Source organism: Pseudochaenichthys georgianus, chromosome 7 (genome assembly GCF_902827115.2).
Source record: "Pseudochaenichthys georgianus chromosome 7, fPseGeo1.2, whole genome shotgun sequence".
NCBI classification, from domain to species: domain Eukaryota; kingdom Metazoa; phylum Chordata; class Actinopteri; order Perciformes; family Channichthyidae; genus Pseudochaenichthys; species Pseudochaenichthys georgianus.
In genome coordinates this window covers 28,093,166-28,109,460 of record NC_047509.1, presented here as the reverse complement: position 1 = coordinate 28,109,460, position 16,295 = coordinate 28,093,166, and the positions used below count along the sequence as shown (strand labels likewise).

The window sequence follows — 16,295 nt, the reverse complement described above, 5'->3', positions numbered from 1 at the left end:
CACATCATCTGCAAAAAGCAGTGGTGCAATCCTTAGTCCACCGAACTGCAGACCCCCTCCCCCCACGACTACGCCTCGAAATCCGATCCATGTATATTACAAACAGGATTGGTGACAAAGCGCAGCCCTGGCGGAGGCCAACCCTCACCGGAAATGGGTCCGACTTCCTGCCGAGGACCCGGACACAGCTCTCGCTTTGGGAGTACAGAGATTGGATGGCCCTGAGTAGAGACCCCCTCACCCCATACTCCCGCAGCACCTCCCACAGTAACTCCCTGGGAACCCGGTCATACGCCTTCTCCAAGTCTACAAAACACATGTAGACCGGATAAGCGTACTCCCAGGCCCCCTCCAGGATCCTTGCGAGAGTAAAAAGCTGATCCGTCGTTCCACGACCAGGACGGAATCCGCATTGTTCCTCCTTAGCATATTGTATTTTATATAATGTTCATTGTTGGCTGCATAATAGGATTTATCATCTGTCTTTATGCCTTAGTCCTCCGATTAAAAAAAGAAAGAAAAAAGAGCAGAAATCTGTCAATGCTTATCCGTGCGTATGCTCGGTCTGCAGCTCCATTCCTCCAACCTCAAGTATGATGCTGATTTTTTTTTATGCAACAGCATTTTTTCAGATAACATGAAACATATGCCAGATATTTAAACCCTTGCTTTAATGTTTGTTTGTGCACGTGTTAATGAGGGGACTCGAAATAAATAAAAGTATGCAGGGTTATACAAAATGTAGGAACATTTGCTGGAGGTAGTGACAAAATAAAACTCCTAGCCAGGTAGCATGCAGTGGGTTTTAATGCATATACAATGAAAACCATATCTTCCTGTAGTTCAAATGACACTGACATGGCTAAGTTTATTAAAAGACTGTAAATAGCCTAAACATTTTTATTTTTCTCTGTGTCTATGCAGGAAGTTACTGAGGGAGCATCAGTTAGAGGCAGTTACAAAAAGCGCCCAGCAGGACGAGTTGGAGAGGAGGAGACGCCTGGAGCAGCAGAGCAAACAGGATTTCCCCGTACCACTGCTGCCTGAATACTCTACTGGTGAGAGCATGTACCCCAGAAAAGGCTTCCATAAAATATAATATCACCCAAACTGTCAACCAAATAATTCAGGGTTAAACCAGGTTTAACATTGTTTAACATTTCAGCGAAGACTATACATTAAGCCATGATACACATATAATGTTATAACTAACCCTTGATCACTGCTTCCATATTTTGTATCTTCTTTTCTTTTTACTTTCTCTACTGCTGGGTCATAACTGTCCATTTCTCCAGGTGATGTGACAAAGCATGTGTCGTCATCGTCGGCATCAACAGTGTTGAAGGAAGTGAAGTCTGTCAGACCTGAAGCGATCTGCCTGGACTCAAGCAGCACCGGCATCAGCGAGGACGACAGCAAGACCAACGTATCGGCCTCTGCTTCCACCGAGCGCAGACACAAAACAGGTGAGACACACACACAAATACATACAGTCGTCTTGGAGCAACTCGGATCAGCAACTAATACTGAAAAACTATAATGCAGAAACTATTTCCAAACTATTCCATGTGTATAACTGTACTTTTTTAAAAGCAGGATTAGTTTATGGGATGAACTTATAGTCAGGATAAAAAAATATATAATTTTGCTAGAGAAAAGTAAAGCCCCTTTTTATGTTAACCAGGCTTTCAGACTGCGGTTTGAGTGTGTAAGTGGGCTAGTGTGTCGGATGGCTGTGGGGGGGGGGTCATTAAGCGGATCGGGACACAGGGCTGAGAAGATTATTTAGTACCCATCATTCAGTAGTATATTCTCGGCTGTCCACATAGCTAGGCAAATATTAAATAGGGCAAATGCTAAAGAGCCAAGTGTGAGCTTTGGTACATCGTGTCAAGAGTCTCAGATGTCAATGTTAAACTTTTTTAAGATTGAATTTAAGAATAGTTTCTCAGTTTTTCAACTCAGCATTTAGTAGAATATTGTGTTTACTGTTACCTATTTATCTAGTTTGAGATTTAACCCACATATGATTTACAGATAAAAACCTTAATGGGTGTTAAACCATATCAGTGTTAAGAAGCAGATGCTCACATGACATGAAGACATGTAATGTATGTTTCACTTGTAAAAACCCCTTCTTAACTTATCACTGCAGCACAAGCAGGTGGTTGTTTAAAATGCAACCTTGCACATTTATGATCCATTTTCAGATCAAAGTTGTTAATAAAGGAATTTAATATAGCGAGCTATGTTTTTGGAGAGAGTGATTTAAGCCCCTTTCAGTCATGGAAATCTGTAACATTGCTTTCAAGTGATGGCTTTTCAGTTTTCTTTCATTGGTTTAATAGAAAGGAATGTTATGATTATAGCTACATTCTTGATATAAATGATTAAATTCCGAGTGTTGTGAGCTTTTCTTCTTATGCCTTTTACAACATTTGGAAAAGTCAGCCACCCGAGTTCAGCCATAGGCCATAAAGGTAATCCACTCGTGCAATTTAGGGTCCAATAACTTGCTCGAGGGCATGTCCATCACACACTGAGGCAGTCAAAGCAAAACACAATTTACAGTTCTGCTAGTTTGTCTGTCGGGCTGAATCCTCTCATCTCCAAAGATCAGGCAAAGCAGCCCTAATAGCCTCACGACAGCCATGCTTTTATTAAATTACACACGCTGTTTCAAAATGCTTTCTGAGCCATGGGGCTGTAGAGCGTCTGGGAATTAAAAGGCTGCATCAGCTTGAATTTCCAGGAAGAAAAAAAACATGGAGGATTGAAAAATGACCCAAATTATAATAAAAAACTAAAAACATAGCGAATATCTGGGCCAGTTGTTCATCTGAAATGTTAGGATGAACTGTAAAAAATGTTTTGGATAATGTTCGCGTCTTCAGAGACAGTCTAGTGTTAACGGCTCGATTTATACCAAAAAGGAACTTCTACACTCATTTCAAGTTTCAATTCAACACTTTTACTTTGGCTAGCGCTCCAACACATTGTACATGATAGGCTAAGGGGCAGGACATCTCTAAGCACTTGACCAATCATAACAGAGCCAGCAAGCACTTTGTGAACACAGTAGAGGCACAAAATGGAGCCTGAAAATGAGCATATTGGGGCTCATTTCGAATCCCTCCAATGTTGTACAGCCACATTTTTGTATAAATGAACAGCCATTTAAGTTTCACTTGTAAGATGTACACAACCAAGGTCAAACATCTCCTCGGTTACTTTTAAGTGTGTGTTTGTGTGTGTGAGGGGGTGGGTTTCTTAGCTTAGCTGCCATGTGCATCACAATATCTGAATCCTCCTCAGGGTACATCATGTACCGTTCCATTATTGCCCAAGTGCACACACACACACACACACACACACACACACACACACACACACACACACACACACACACACACACACACACACACACACACACACACACACACACACACACACACACACACAGACACACAGACACACAGACTCTCACTGAGCCACTCAAATACTTTTACCACCACTCAGTCAGGGATAAACACACATATGTTCTGCATTGAAAGAAGGCAGACTGCAGGCACATACATCTAACACACACACATACATACAAATTAGAGATGGGGAGAGTGTTGTGACGAACAAAGACATATCATATGTTGATTTGGGAGAAAGACAAAAGCGGAGGAGTGAAAAAAAGGAGGAAGAGAGATGAAGGGAGAGAGCGTCTGCGGGGCAAATCAGAGCAGGACTGTGGAGCAATAAAGCTGGCTAATCCTGGTTATGAGCCAGAACACACACACACACACACGCACCCAACACACACACACTCACGCAGTGGCACAGTGACATTTCTAGTTGGGGTTGCATAACCAGTCTCCCCCTCCACTCTAATCCTACTTGTATAACCGGCCATTCACTGCAGTTATATAAGCGATCTCTCTCTCTCTCTCTCTCCCTCCCTCCCTCCCTCCCTCCCCCCCTCCCTCACACACACACACACACACACACACACACACACACACACACACACACACACACACACCTCCTCTCCCCACCGTGCCCTCGCAGGCTGCCAGCTTGTGTAACTAATACCGTTGACGTTAAACTCCTTTTTATCAGATGTCCGCCCCACACACACACACGCAGAGTGACGTCCATGTTTGATGTAACATACTCGTGATGGAGCCACAGTTCCCAACATGATGTTATGAACCTGTCTGAGGACCACAGATGGAAATTAGCTATTAGCTATAATCTGGCATATTGCATCTCTTCTCTTTGCTGAGATTAATGTTTTTGTATGCATGGTCCTTCTATAAATAAATACAAAAATGACTTGTAATGAATGAATCAAGGCCAGTAAAGATATACTAATCATAAAAAAGTTTCTTATCCTTTTAAGGTGAATTTTTCTTTTAAGTTGGTGTGTAAGAATGTATTGAACCTGCAGGAATGAAAATATATACAATTACTTTTACTATAGTTTGAGGTCAAAATGTGTTTGCAAGTGTTCATATTTGAAATTCTCCCCTCATGCAGATGTGATCGATCTCAGCTCGGGGGAAGACGACACCATTGTCCACGTCAGCAGCGAATCCCCCATCGAGGAGGAAGACAGCGAGCCGTGCGGAGCTCACGTCATTGATGCCCTCAACTGGCCGGACAGCCGGGGTAGGGTGCTGGTCAACCTGAACCATCCGGACGTGGAGACGGACATCTTCCTGTCTCCTCAGCTGGCACGAGCTGTCAAACCTCACCAGGTATGAGTACTCATGACCTGAGGGCAAATCAACTTGTGTGTGGTTATCCTGTAAGGTTTTTGGAAGTTTTTAAGGAAATACGTTTCTGAATAAAAAATTGAAAAAAGTACATACTTTTTTGTAGTGTTGTAAAGTCATACTGTGAAAATCATTTTCTTTAAAACTCCTATTTCTTGACCTTTTTAATGTCAGGGAGAGTCTGCAGTGTGATCTTCAGTTTTAATGAGATATCACCTCTTCTTCTTTTCCGCTGACCTTCTCTTCTTGTTCTTCCCATGTCTCAATTTTTCTCTTCATTCTTTCTCCATCACCTTGCTCTCTTTTCTTACTTCTCCAACTTTCCCGTTTCTTCACTGTCTTGCCTCTTTTCCCTCTCTTCCCTCTCTGCTCAGATCGGTGGAATCCGCTTCCTGTACGACAACCTGGTGGAGTCGGTGGAGCGGTTCGGCAGCACCGGCGGGTTCGGCTGCATCCTGGCTCACAGCATGGGCCTGGGCAAAACCCTGCAGGTCATCGCCTTCATCGATGTCCTGTTCAGGCACACCCAGGCTCACACCGTGCTCGCCATCGTACCTGTAAGCACCTTTCTGCTGACTGTTGGAATACAAAAAAATGTGGATAGATTAGTGCTCAGATGTAGACACACACAAAATAAATGTTGATTGAATCAGAAGATGACTTAAAGGGGACCTATCATGCAAAATGCACTTTTTGATGTCTTTAATACATAAATATGTGTCCTCCCCAGTGTGTCGGGGAACTCATGCAGCATCAGAAAATAAAACCCTCTCTCTTTTCCTCCGTACCCAAATCTCTAAAAACGGGGGTACAACGGAGCTGATCCAGATTTGCGTCCGATATGACATAATATCGGAAATGTGGACCCACGGCACTATCAGAAAGTTGCTATCAGAAACAATGCCCGAATGTTTTGGATGTAATATGGTCGGTGTTTACATTAGCATCGCTAACACTCAGAGCTAACCTGTACTGGAGAGCATGTGTGTGAAGAAGCAGGAAATAAAAAGGAACTCACCTTGTGGTATAACCGGCAAGAGAGAAAGCCTTTGAGCTCCAGACTGTTTCAGAAATAATCCTTGATAATCCATGATATGGCATTTCATCACGGCTGTATTTAGTTTAGACAGTAGCTGCCGGGTCCCGCATGAGCTCAGCCCCCTCCTTTTTTTATCTCTTTTTTTTTTTTAAAGCTTTATACTGAAAATCAGCACTTTTGAAACAGGAAGTGAAATAGAGGGATATGAGGCATGGCTAGAATGGGTGATTTGCACAATATTTCTGCCATTTTGCATTACTTTTATTGTCATAAAATAAGAAAATGGCAGGATATGCCATTTTTCTACCAAATATTAATTTTACATTTTTAAATTAGTATTTGGTAAATAAAAAGAGATGCAGTTATATTCATTATTGGTTAAATTATCAATAGCTTTGTAGCCCATTGATTGTCACAAATAAAAAAGTCATTAATCATCTAAAAATGACTTACTTGAACACATTTGTAAAGATGTAACAAACGCCTTTCTGGTGTTTTTACTTCTAAAAAGTAGAAAATTAAGTTAGATTATTTCTATATTTTCCTCCCAGGTAAACACGCTGCAGAACTGGCTGGCAGAGTTCAACATGTGGGTCCCGCCCCCAGAGGCTTTACCTCGAGATAGTGACCCGGGATTGGTGACGCCGCGTGCCTTTAAGGTTCACATCCTCAACGACGAACACAAGTGAGTAACGGGAACATACGCTTTCCCTGTGTGAAACCTAAATAATTTCACCCACCTGCTTTGTTTATATGTCAGAAAATGTTTAATTTATGAGAATTTGAGACTTTCGGTGCTACATTGTTCTGAAGAGAAGAAAGAACGTGTTCATTTCAGGAGGCTGGATACAGTTCCATTCATCCAAAGCACAGACTTTCCTTATCTCTTTCAAAAAAAGGCATCGCTGGCCTTGTGATCTGACCTGCGTCTGCAATCTATCCCCATCTGGCTCTTCCTCTCTTCCTCTTCTCCATCATCCTCTTTCTGGCCAGCTGCCTGTGCCGGAAACATTTCCTGACTCTCGCACGCATTGTGTGCGTTTCAGGATTAGAGAGGAAACGCTGTAAGATGAGAGCACAGTTTTTCGTAATACAGCCATGACTGAGAGCGACACAGTAACCTCATTCTGTCTCAGTTCAAAATGATCTTAACAGCGTTGAAAATTAACAAAATTCACACGCAATTATTCAACTAGTCAAGCAATACTCTACTCTACTAATGTTATTCATTCATAGTTAATTGGTCATTTATTTCAATTAGATGATTGATTACCATGTATGTTTTATCTGCCAAGCTTTTTTCCTCCTCTTTTCTTTTATACATATATTTTAAGCCACGACTGAGAATTTAAAAGACACCATTGTCACAATTTACATTGTTTTCAACTGCGCAGTTTTTTACATTTTAATAATATTTAGTTGTTTACCTGTGTTTATCTTTCTGCATTGCTTTAGGGTTCATTTTGTGCAAAAATACAGTAAAGCAACATTAAGAAATAAGTGAAATCCTCTCTGTGACAGGAAGAATGAGGTCTGGATTGTTCCAAATGAACTTACCTTTCCTTATGTCACCCAGGAACACAGCGATCAGGGCCAAGGTGGTGGAGGACTGGGCTCAGGACGGAGGGGTGCTGCTGATGGGCTACGAGATGTACCGCCTCCTGTCGACGAAGAAGAGCTTTGTGGCTGGGAGGAAGAAGAAGAGCAAGAAAACAACGGGACCGGTGGTCATCAACCTGGACGAAGAGGACAGGCAGCAGGAACTGCTCAAAGGTAAGAGGGATGATAGGGACAGGGGGGAACAAGAGGCATTCAGAAGAACCGTTTTTAAAGATACATCTCCCTGTTCCTCCAGGTATCGAGCAGGCGCTGGCCCGGCCTGGTCCAGACCTTGTGATCTGTGATGAAGGCCATCGCATCAAGAACTGCCACGCCAGCACTTCACAGGCTCTGAAGAACATCCAGACGCTGCGCCGCGTGGTGCTGACCGGCTACCCGCTCCAGAACAACCTGATCGAGTACTGGTGCATGGTCGACTTCGTCAGACCCGACTTCTTAGGTATGGGGCAACGTCAGCGATTAGTTTCAGGTTTTTTTCCCATATCTTTGTGGGATAAGCATGTAAATGTTGGTCATCAAAATACTTTGGTTTTCTGGTAATCCTCTAATTTTTTACGATATTTATTTCAGGTACGCGGCAGGAGTTCAGTAACATGTTTGAACGTCCCATTCTGAACGGGCAGTGTGTGGACAGCACCCCTCAGGACGACCAGCTGATGAGGTACAGGACCCACGTCCTGCACAGCCTGCTGGAGGGCTTCGTACAGAGGTGAGCCCAATAAAAGACTACAGACATTTAACCCTCTTAGACCTGATATTCTTCACTTTTAGTAACATTCTAAACATTTTGACCTGTGTTGGTTCCAGGCGGGGTCACGACATCCTGAAGGACCAGCTGCCCTCCAAAGAGGAACATGTGATCCTGGTGCGTCTGTCTCCCCTGCAGAGGGCGCTTTACACAGAGTTCATGAACCGCTTCAGAGAGGCAGGCAACAGCGGCTGGCTCAGCCTCAACGCCCTGAAGGCGTTCGCCGTCTGCTGCAAGGTGAGGGGGGGGGGCGCATGGGTGTGGAACAGAACACTACCTGGATACGACCTCTATTTAACATCTATGGTTTAGCCTCCTTCAACAGAAGTCCTTTCATTTCAATTTTATTTAGCTGTTTTATATACTTGCTGCTCTTGTATTTTCACTTTATATTTTTTCACTTTTTATTTAAATTATTTATTTGGTTACTTAGTTTTGTGAATATTCATTAGTGACATTTATTGGACTGGTTTTTTTTTTCATGTGTTACTGAGGTAAAAATTGTCCATGAAAAAAATAAAACTTGATCCGTACTACCAGGTAGAAAGTATTCTGGAAAAAAATATAGCGAAGCCTTTTCATAAAAAATGACACAATTTATCCTTAATTACAGGATCATTATTCAAAAATCACTGTGAAAATAGTTGTTTTCTTCTCTCTGAAGGCAGTCATTGTAATATAAGTTGCACAAGTTACCATTCAAGTCAACATGTTTTGGCACCAAAATGAATTCCTCTATATTTATCATACTTGGCAAATCCAGTGATTGCTACTTTGAGAGAGTTTTCACACCGCTGACTGTTTGTCGTTCTTCAGATTTGGAACCATCCTGACGTGCTGTACGAGGCGTTACAGAAAGAAAACCTGGCCACTGACCAGGACCTGGACCTGGATGACATCACCACCACAGGTCCCTCCCAATGTACGACCGCAAGTAATCAAAAGTCCAAGCCCCTGGAGAGCCCCAACCCCATTGGTGGACTGAGCCTCAACCAGCTGCAGGAGAGGGCCAATCAGGTCATCACTTACGAATGGGTACGTTGAAAAACTGAGTGTGTTGGATCTTATTCAGTATTTTAGCTTCCTTTTACACACAAATGCTGATTTTCAGGTACACCTTTAACCCTAAATCTCAGTTGATGGTAAACAGAACATTGTGTTCCCCCTGCCTGAGATACTGCTGACAGTCCAGTGCTGCCACCCACAGCAAAATGAAGAAAAATACAAAAATAATTATTTAACTACCCATTAATCCACACATCAAAGTATGTCATTTCTAAGCATTTAAGTCTGCAAAATGAAAATGCTGATCTCTTTCTGACATTTAGCGCTGCATGGAGCATTACTTTTGTTTTTAAGATCACATTTGCTATGTTAAGCATTCAAATAAAGTTCATAGCTGTGGTTGTTATCTCATCCTGACTTATAAGGCGTGCAGAGCAGCTTTGTGAAATAAGGTCAACTATTCAGCTGAACTATGAATATAAAGGTGACATTTAATAGTACATTACATTTTAACAGTTGTCTTTCTCTTCACATGGCCAGGCAAAGGAGATCCTGTATGACTACAAGCCTGGCATCCTGGAGAACTCTGCCAAAATGGTGCTGCTGTTCCATCTGATCGAGGAGAGCGTTAGGAAGGGAGACAAAATCCTCGTCTTCAGGTACGAGACCAGACAAAACAAGAGCGTTTCAACTGGATAATTCAACATTTGTTACGCAAATGAAACTCAAAACTATAGCAGAAAAGATAACTCATTATGAACCTTCAAACTTCTTTCCGACATGTGACCCAATCAGTAATGTTCCCAACCGTTTGTGTGCCTCCTGCAGTCAGAGTCTGTTCACGCTGACGGTGATTGAGAATTTCCTGGCTAAGAGACCTGTGCCTCCTTCACCCAACACCTCCAGCAGAGACAGACCAAACCAGAACTGGGTCCGCAACCACAACTACTACAGTAAGTCCTCAGAAATGATGATTAAAAATGCTTTTCTCTTATTCAGTATTCATAAGGAGACAAGGTGAAAGGTTATTTTGATCACAGTGGTTAATTGAAAGATGGTCTAAATATGTGTGTCAGTTTATTAACAGGGGTGCACATAACTTTTGTGCCCTGGTTCTCAAAGGAACACCTGGAGATGTTGCTTGGTGCGCATCCTTAAAATGAAATAAACCGGACCTTTTGAGGGGTACTTGACTTTATGAACGGGGGGGGTGGGGGGAGGTGCGCTAGTGAGCACGCTCATGAACTGTTCGCCCGTGCCTCGCAGCAGGGTTACTGTGTGGAGCGCCAGAGTTCCCATTAGCCGGAAATTACCGGACTACGACCGGTAAAATATGCTGAAGACCGGCAAATCTAAATCTCTCCGGTCAAAGTGTCCGTTCAAAATAATTTCCGCTTAGCGCAACACCACATCAGTTGCGCAACTTGCACCATTTATGTGACAGACAAAAGAGTATGTGACAGACAAGAATAGTCAATTCTAATGTCTAACCCAGTGGTTCTCAACCTTTTTACACCAAGTACCACCTGAGAAAATAGTTGGCTCTCCAAGTACCACCATATGACCAATGTTAAAATACAGTCTATGCAAAGTTCATGCAGGACTCGGAGGCAAATGTATTCATAACATTATTTATGTACGTCAGCATTATAAATGAGATTTTGTCTCAATTTTAATAAATCAAATGTAAAGGAATAAATATTTTTTTGATTTCAGATTCCTCCGTGTACCACTAGCGAGAGCTGGTGTACCACCAGTGGTACCCGTACCACAGGTTGAGAACCGCTGGTCTAACCCTTTATATATACAGTCTATGTGTCTAACACGTAATGTGGAGAAAGAGATGTCCTGTATGGGTTGATTGTGCGTTGATCTGTTGGTAATGCCTCTGGGTTCTGGTGGGCATGTAAACAAATGCATAATCCTCCGCTATACTTTGCGGTAGTGTTGTCACGATACCAACATTTTGGTTTCGATACCGATACCAAGTCAAGAATTGCGATTCCGATTCTTTTTCGATACTTTTCTTAAAAAAATGGAAATATGGAATATCGGCTTTAAAATTAGGAATAACAGATGATTTTAGCAGTCAGAACAACTAAAGCAGCAGTGTTACTAAGAACAGAAACGCCAAAGAGTCACATCTAATATAAATATATATAAAAGCATTTATTTTAATTGTGTAGCAGTGAGTTTAACATTTTGGCAGCACTGTTGAGCATTTTGAAAATGTATTTTCATGCCTCTGTGCAAGGCTTAGTCTTTCTATCTTTATAGCCACTGGTGTAAAGTAACTAAGTTCATAAACTCAAGTACTACTTGGGTACAATTTTGAGATACTTGTACTTTATTTAAGTATTTCAATGTTTCTTTTGCTACTTTGTACTTCTAATCCACTACAGTTCAGAGGTACATGGTGTACTTTTACTCCACTACAGTTCAGAGGTACATGCAGGGGCGCCGCCAGAGATTTTGGGCCCCATGAAAATATATCACATTGGGCCCCGCCACCAGGCACAGGCCACTTTGTTTATAAATTACCTCGAGGGCCGTACCAAATGGTCTAGTGGTCCGTATACGGCCCGGGGGCCGGAGGTTCCCCACCCCTGCTTTAATATAAGTATTAGTATTAATATCATAACCAAAATGTCTGTGATTAACATTTTGTTTACAGACTGATCACTCAATGCTTCAAACTGTCCATCATCCTAAATAAACTAAAAGCAGTTTTTTGTTTTATTTAGATTATTGGCTATGTGGGAAAATACTGTGTTTGAAATGTATAATTTAAATTAGATTTAAATTATACATTATACAGCTAGATTAGTTAGCTTTTTTGTTATGTATATATTGTATTCCAGTCTCCCTTCAGATATGTTAAGTGGTATGTCATTCAACACAATGCTGCTCACCTCCTTCAGTTGGGAGAAAAGCTGGTTCAGGTTCAGCCTTATGGGGGGACAGGGCTGCTGAGCCTAGAGATGGATCTGTTGGACCTGGCACCAGGGGGAGGGACAACTGATTTAGTATGAATAGGCGCTAAAAATGTGCCTGCATTTATTAAAGGTAGGTAGGTAAGAATGGAGAAACCAGCTCAAGTGCGCTAGAATTTGAAAGTACACAACCGAAACAAATCTGCCCCTTCCTTCAGAGTTCCTTACAGAGCCCCTCCTCCAACACACACGAACCAATGAGGGCACGAGATAAGCTTGTGCACAGATGGAAGGCTGACAGGCAGATGGAAGTCATTTTTCCAAAAGTCCAGTCATTTTAGCCGGGCCGGCTCAGATGATTGGTCGTGCTTTTGACAGCGCCACGGCTTCCACAGATGACATTTTTGTATGTATTTATTGTCAAAGCATTTAATATATTCATTGCTATCGGGATGTTAAGAGCATTCCATGGAATATAACAAAAAGTGTTTCTGAAGTGAATTACCTACCATACCTTTTAAATATCAGCTAAAAGAGCAGTGAAATTAAAGACCTCTGAATTTTCTGTAAATATATTAACAGTACTTAATGTCAGCTTAGTAAACAAAAAAACATTAGCTAACAGACTAATTTCCACCACTCATGGACCACACCCACCTTTTCTTGTGAAAAACTGGGTGACATACTGTCGCCCTTTAAGCTGCGGCCCCACGAGGACGAAAACAGCTAAACGCATAGGATTAACGCAATCGCAAACGGCTTCCGTCCACATGCAATAATTATCCGGATAGTGTCTGCCCACACGAGACCGCTCCGTTTAGCTCCAACCGCTGGAGAAGCTGCAGTACATATGCAGGAGCCTGTAGGTGGCGCTGTAACTTCCTCCACAAAAGCAGCGAAGAAGAAGGTTGTCATGGTTGCCCTTCTGTTTATTCTCCGCGGTGGGGGCCGAGGGAACCGGGCAGAGTTTTTCGCCAGTCAGCGTGTATTAAAGTTGAAATCTTCCGGACAAAATTATAAAAGTGCCGGTCAAATGTCTTCTTTGTTATTTATTGAGCTTTAAAACAAATGAATAACGACTCTATATAATATAATGATAAAATACACGGAGCCTCTCTTTTTCCTCCCTCTCTTCGGACAGCGCCAGTGTCTGTCTCATGCAGCAGCTCATCCAGTAATCAGTGACCCGGCCGACTGTAAAAATAAACATATTTATAACTAGTTTAGGGAGTTTGAGAGGTAATTAAAATAGCTAAGGGTGATGATCTGACTTGAAGTGTGTGTTTTGCTGCAGAGGGAGGAGCTGCAGGTGAGCAGAGCTGCGTGTCTCCGTCCTGTCAGATTAGACTTCACTCGCGAGAGAAAGATAAATAATCTGAATTCAGGGTGCAGTTTACTTTGACGTGGGGGTGAGCAGCAGAGGTGGGGAGAGGCGGGGCTATTGCCTCATCATTATTGCTGTAGATGTTGCACAAACAACTGTAGCATGGTCAATAGCGTCCGGAGCACGATAGCAACTCTGCGATCCGCCATTGTTGTTGTTGTTGTTGGTGGCGAAACACTTCAGCACTGGCGCGGGGTAAGCGGAGGTGAGCAGAAGAGGTGGGGAGAGGCGGGGCTATTGCGCAATCACTATCAGTGATCTGAAAATGTCCGTATAGGGCGCACACACGGAGCTGTTTGACCCCCCAGAGAGTGGCGTATGCATTTCTATCCACCTTGGGACCCGTTGTCGTTTCCTCAGTCGTTTAGTGCCATATCCGGTCGTCCTCGTGTGGCCGAACGGTCTATATGACACTAAACAGTAACGCAAACGACCGAATTCGTCCTCGTGGGGCCGCAGCCTTAGTCCCTCTCTCTTGTCTTTCTCTCCTTTCTCTTCTTTTCTGAGAGCCTGACTTTGTTGGTCGTTGAAACATGGTACAACACATGTATGTAGGCTAGCATCCCTCCTCACATGCTTTCACTCTCTGCAAGTGCCGGTGCCGCACCGCGTTTGGAGGCAGGACCAAACCATTACATGTAAATAGAAGGGGGTGTACAGAGGCTTTGGGTAATTAACTTTTGGAAGAAAATAAGTTAAATGAATCGTAAGTTTATTGAGTAATTTATCAATATAACGTTCTATTAATGTTAATTATTGAGGATTGATGAAAGGTTACTTACATTTTTTTTCTTAATGTTCTGAACATTTTGGGGCCCCTGTCAGTCATGGGCCCTTAGAATCGTCCTAACTTTTCACCCCCTTACGGCGCCCCTGGGTACATGGTGTACTTTTACTCCACTACAGTTCAGAGGTACATGGTGTACTTCTAATCCACTACAGTTCAGAGGTACATGGTGTACTTCAACTCCACTACATGTATTGAATCCCTTTAGTTACTTCACAGATCTGGATGAATGATGTGAAATCTAACCAAGTGTTGAATCAGACTTTAGTTCCACCTGGAGTAAATCCACCAGCTACCCTGCAGTCTACAAAGTACTTCAAACTAGCTGCACCTTTACCAGCTTTGAGAACACTTTCATGATCAATCATTATAAAACATATCATATATATTATTCTGAAATGGACCAATCTGCACCATGACTACTTTTACTGTCGCTACTTTAATACTTTTACTTGAGGAACATTTTGAATGCAGTACTTTTACTGTAACAGAGTATTCCTACACTCTGGTGCTTCTAGGACAAGACCTGAGTACTTCTACTTTTACTGTCGCTACTTTAACTATATTTTGATGAGAATACTTTTGTACTTTTATTTGAGGAACATTTTGATTTCAGGATTATTCCTACATTCTGGTACTTCTACTTTAACTCAAGTACAAGACCTGGGTACTTCTACTTTTACTCAAGTACAAGATATATACTTATACCACCTCCGTTTATAGCCTATGAAAAACAAACTAATAGAAACGAAGGCTAAAGCTAACGTTAGCAGATAGTGATGCTAGTTTGCTAGTTAAGTTTGCTCAACGATAATATTGCGACAGAAAAACTTTTCAGTGCACATCACGCTCTGCCGCTCCGACAGGGAGCTCTGCTCTGAACGGCCCGTTCACAGACTTCTGGCGTCTTTTTTGTCAACAAGCCGAGGCGCAGCGGCAGTTGCACTCCCACTTGCAGCCATGCTTCTCGTTTTCTCACATGCTCTGGCAGCTCGCGCGTGGCCACGTGCACGAGAGAGGGGAGGGACTTAGAGCGTGCTTGAGAGGAACGGGACTGCAGGCACGGCTGCAGTGCAGGGAGTGGAACCAGAGCGCTGAACACAGGGCCGGCCCTCGGCATAGGCAGTATAGGCGAATGCTAAGGGCGCATCAACCCATAGGGGGCGCCGAAAATTGAAAAAAAAGAAAAAGTTAGAAATAAAAAAAATATATTTTTATTTTATTTCATAACAACACAATTTCCCGATTTTGGATCAACAAAGTACATCTTATTATCTTATACTAACAGAACTACGCCTATATTGCGTACAGCACCCATAAACTATGGCACACCCCCCCCCAAATCAAGTTGAACTGCCCCAGCCCCAGTAAAAACCAAAGGTTTATGTGAAATTGTTCTTTTTTTGAAATAATGGTTTTAGTGTGCAATTATAGGTTTTAATTTTGTATTTGTGTTCATTTAAAATAAATCAAACTCCCAAAAAACGTACACAGCTTCTGTGTGCTTTTATTGACATTGGAATTTACTGTGTAAGCGGCCGCGAGGTGGGGGAGAGCTTTAGAGAGCTCTCTCCTGAAAGACTGAGCGGCTCTGATAACCTCAGCTCAGTGAGGTAAAGGCACAGCTTTATGTGATCATTATAGTTATACAAAAACAGGTGAAAAACAGGTATAAAATACTGACAGTACAAAAAAGTTGTTATTAATAAACTAGAATACAGTTTGAAAGGGGAGTGATTTGTAAAATATCCATAAAGAAAAAGAAAATCTGCTTCCAGTTCTGTTTCATCTGGGTGTTGAGAGATGTATCCATAGAGCTCCTAATGTTGCTCTCAAAGTGCACCAGATTGATGCTTTTAACTTCAATATAAAAAAAAAAGTCTTCCCGGGGTGCATGCCCCCGGACCCCCCTAGAGGAGCCCCCCCCCCCACTTAAATCATGTTCAATTGGATAGGAAACTAAATACAGTTGCACACATCTTGTGTCAATATCTTTGTTTTTGTGGTCAT

At 42.4% G+C, this 16,295-nt stretch overlaps 1 protein-coding gene across 4 annotated transcripts in view; it reads left to right on the top strand.

Annotated features, from left to right (window-relative positions):
- LOC117449226 (helicase ARIP4-like) overlaps positions 1-16,295 on the top strand; it is a 98,370-nt gene that overhangs the window by 68,604 nt on the left and 13,471 nt on the right. For all 4 annotated transcript variants that reach the window (XM_034086735.1, XM_034086736.2, XM_034086737.1 and 1 more), the window contains 12 exons: positions 925-1,058; positions 1,296-1,466; positions 4,531-4,751; positions 5,144-5,326; positions 6,360-6,493; positions 7,385-7,581; positions 7,664-7,867; positions 7,999-8,137; positions 8,236-8,413; positions 8,993-9,211; positions 9,722-9,840; positions 10,010-10,134. In XM_034086735.1, the coding sequence (XP_033942626.1) occupies positions 925-1,058; positions 1,296-1,466; positions 4,531-4,751; positions 5,144-5,326; positions 6,360-6,493; positions 7,385-7,581; positions 7,664-7,867; positions 7,999-8,137; positions 8,236-8,413; positions 8,993-9,211; positions 9,722-9,840; positions 10,010-10,134 (2,024 nt within the window). The remainder of the gene's footprint in view (positions 1-924; positions 1,059-1,295; positions 1,467-4,530; positions 4,752-5,143; positions 5,327-6,359; positions 6,494-7,384; positions 7,582-7,663; positions 7,868-7,998; positions 8,138-8,235; positions 8,414-8,992; positions 9,212-9,721; positions 9,841-10,009; positions 10,135-16,295) is intronic.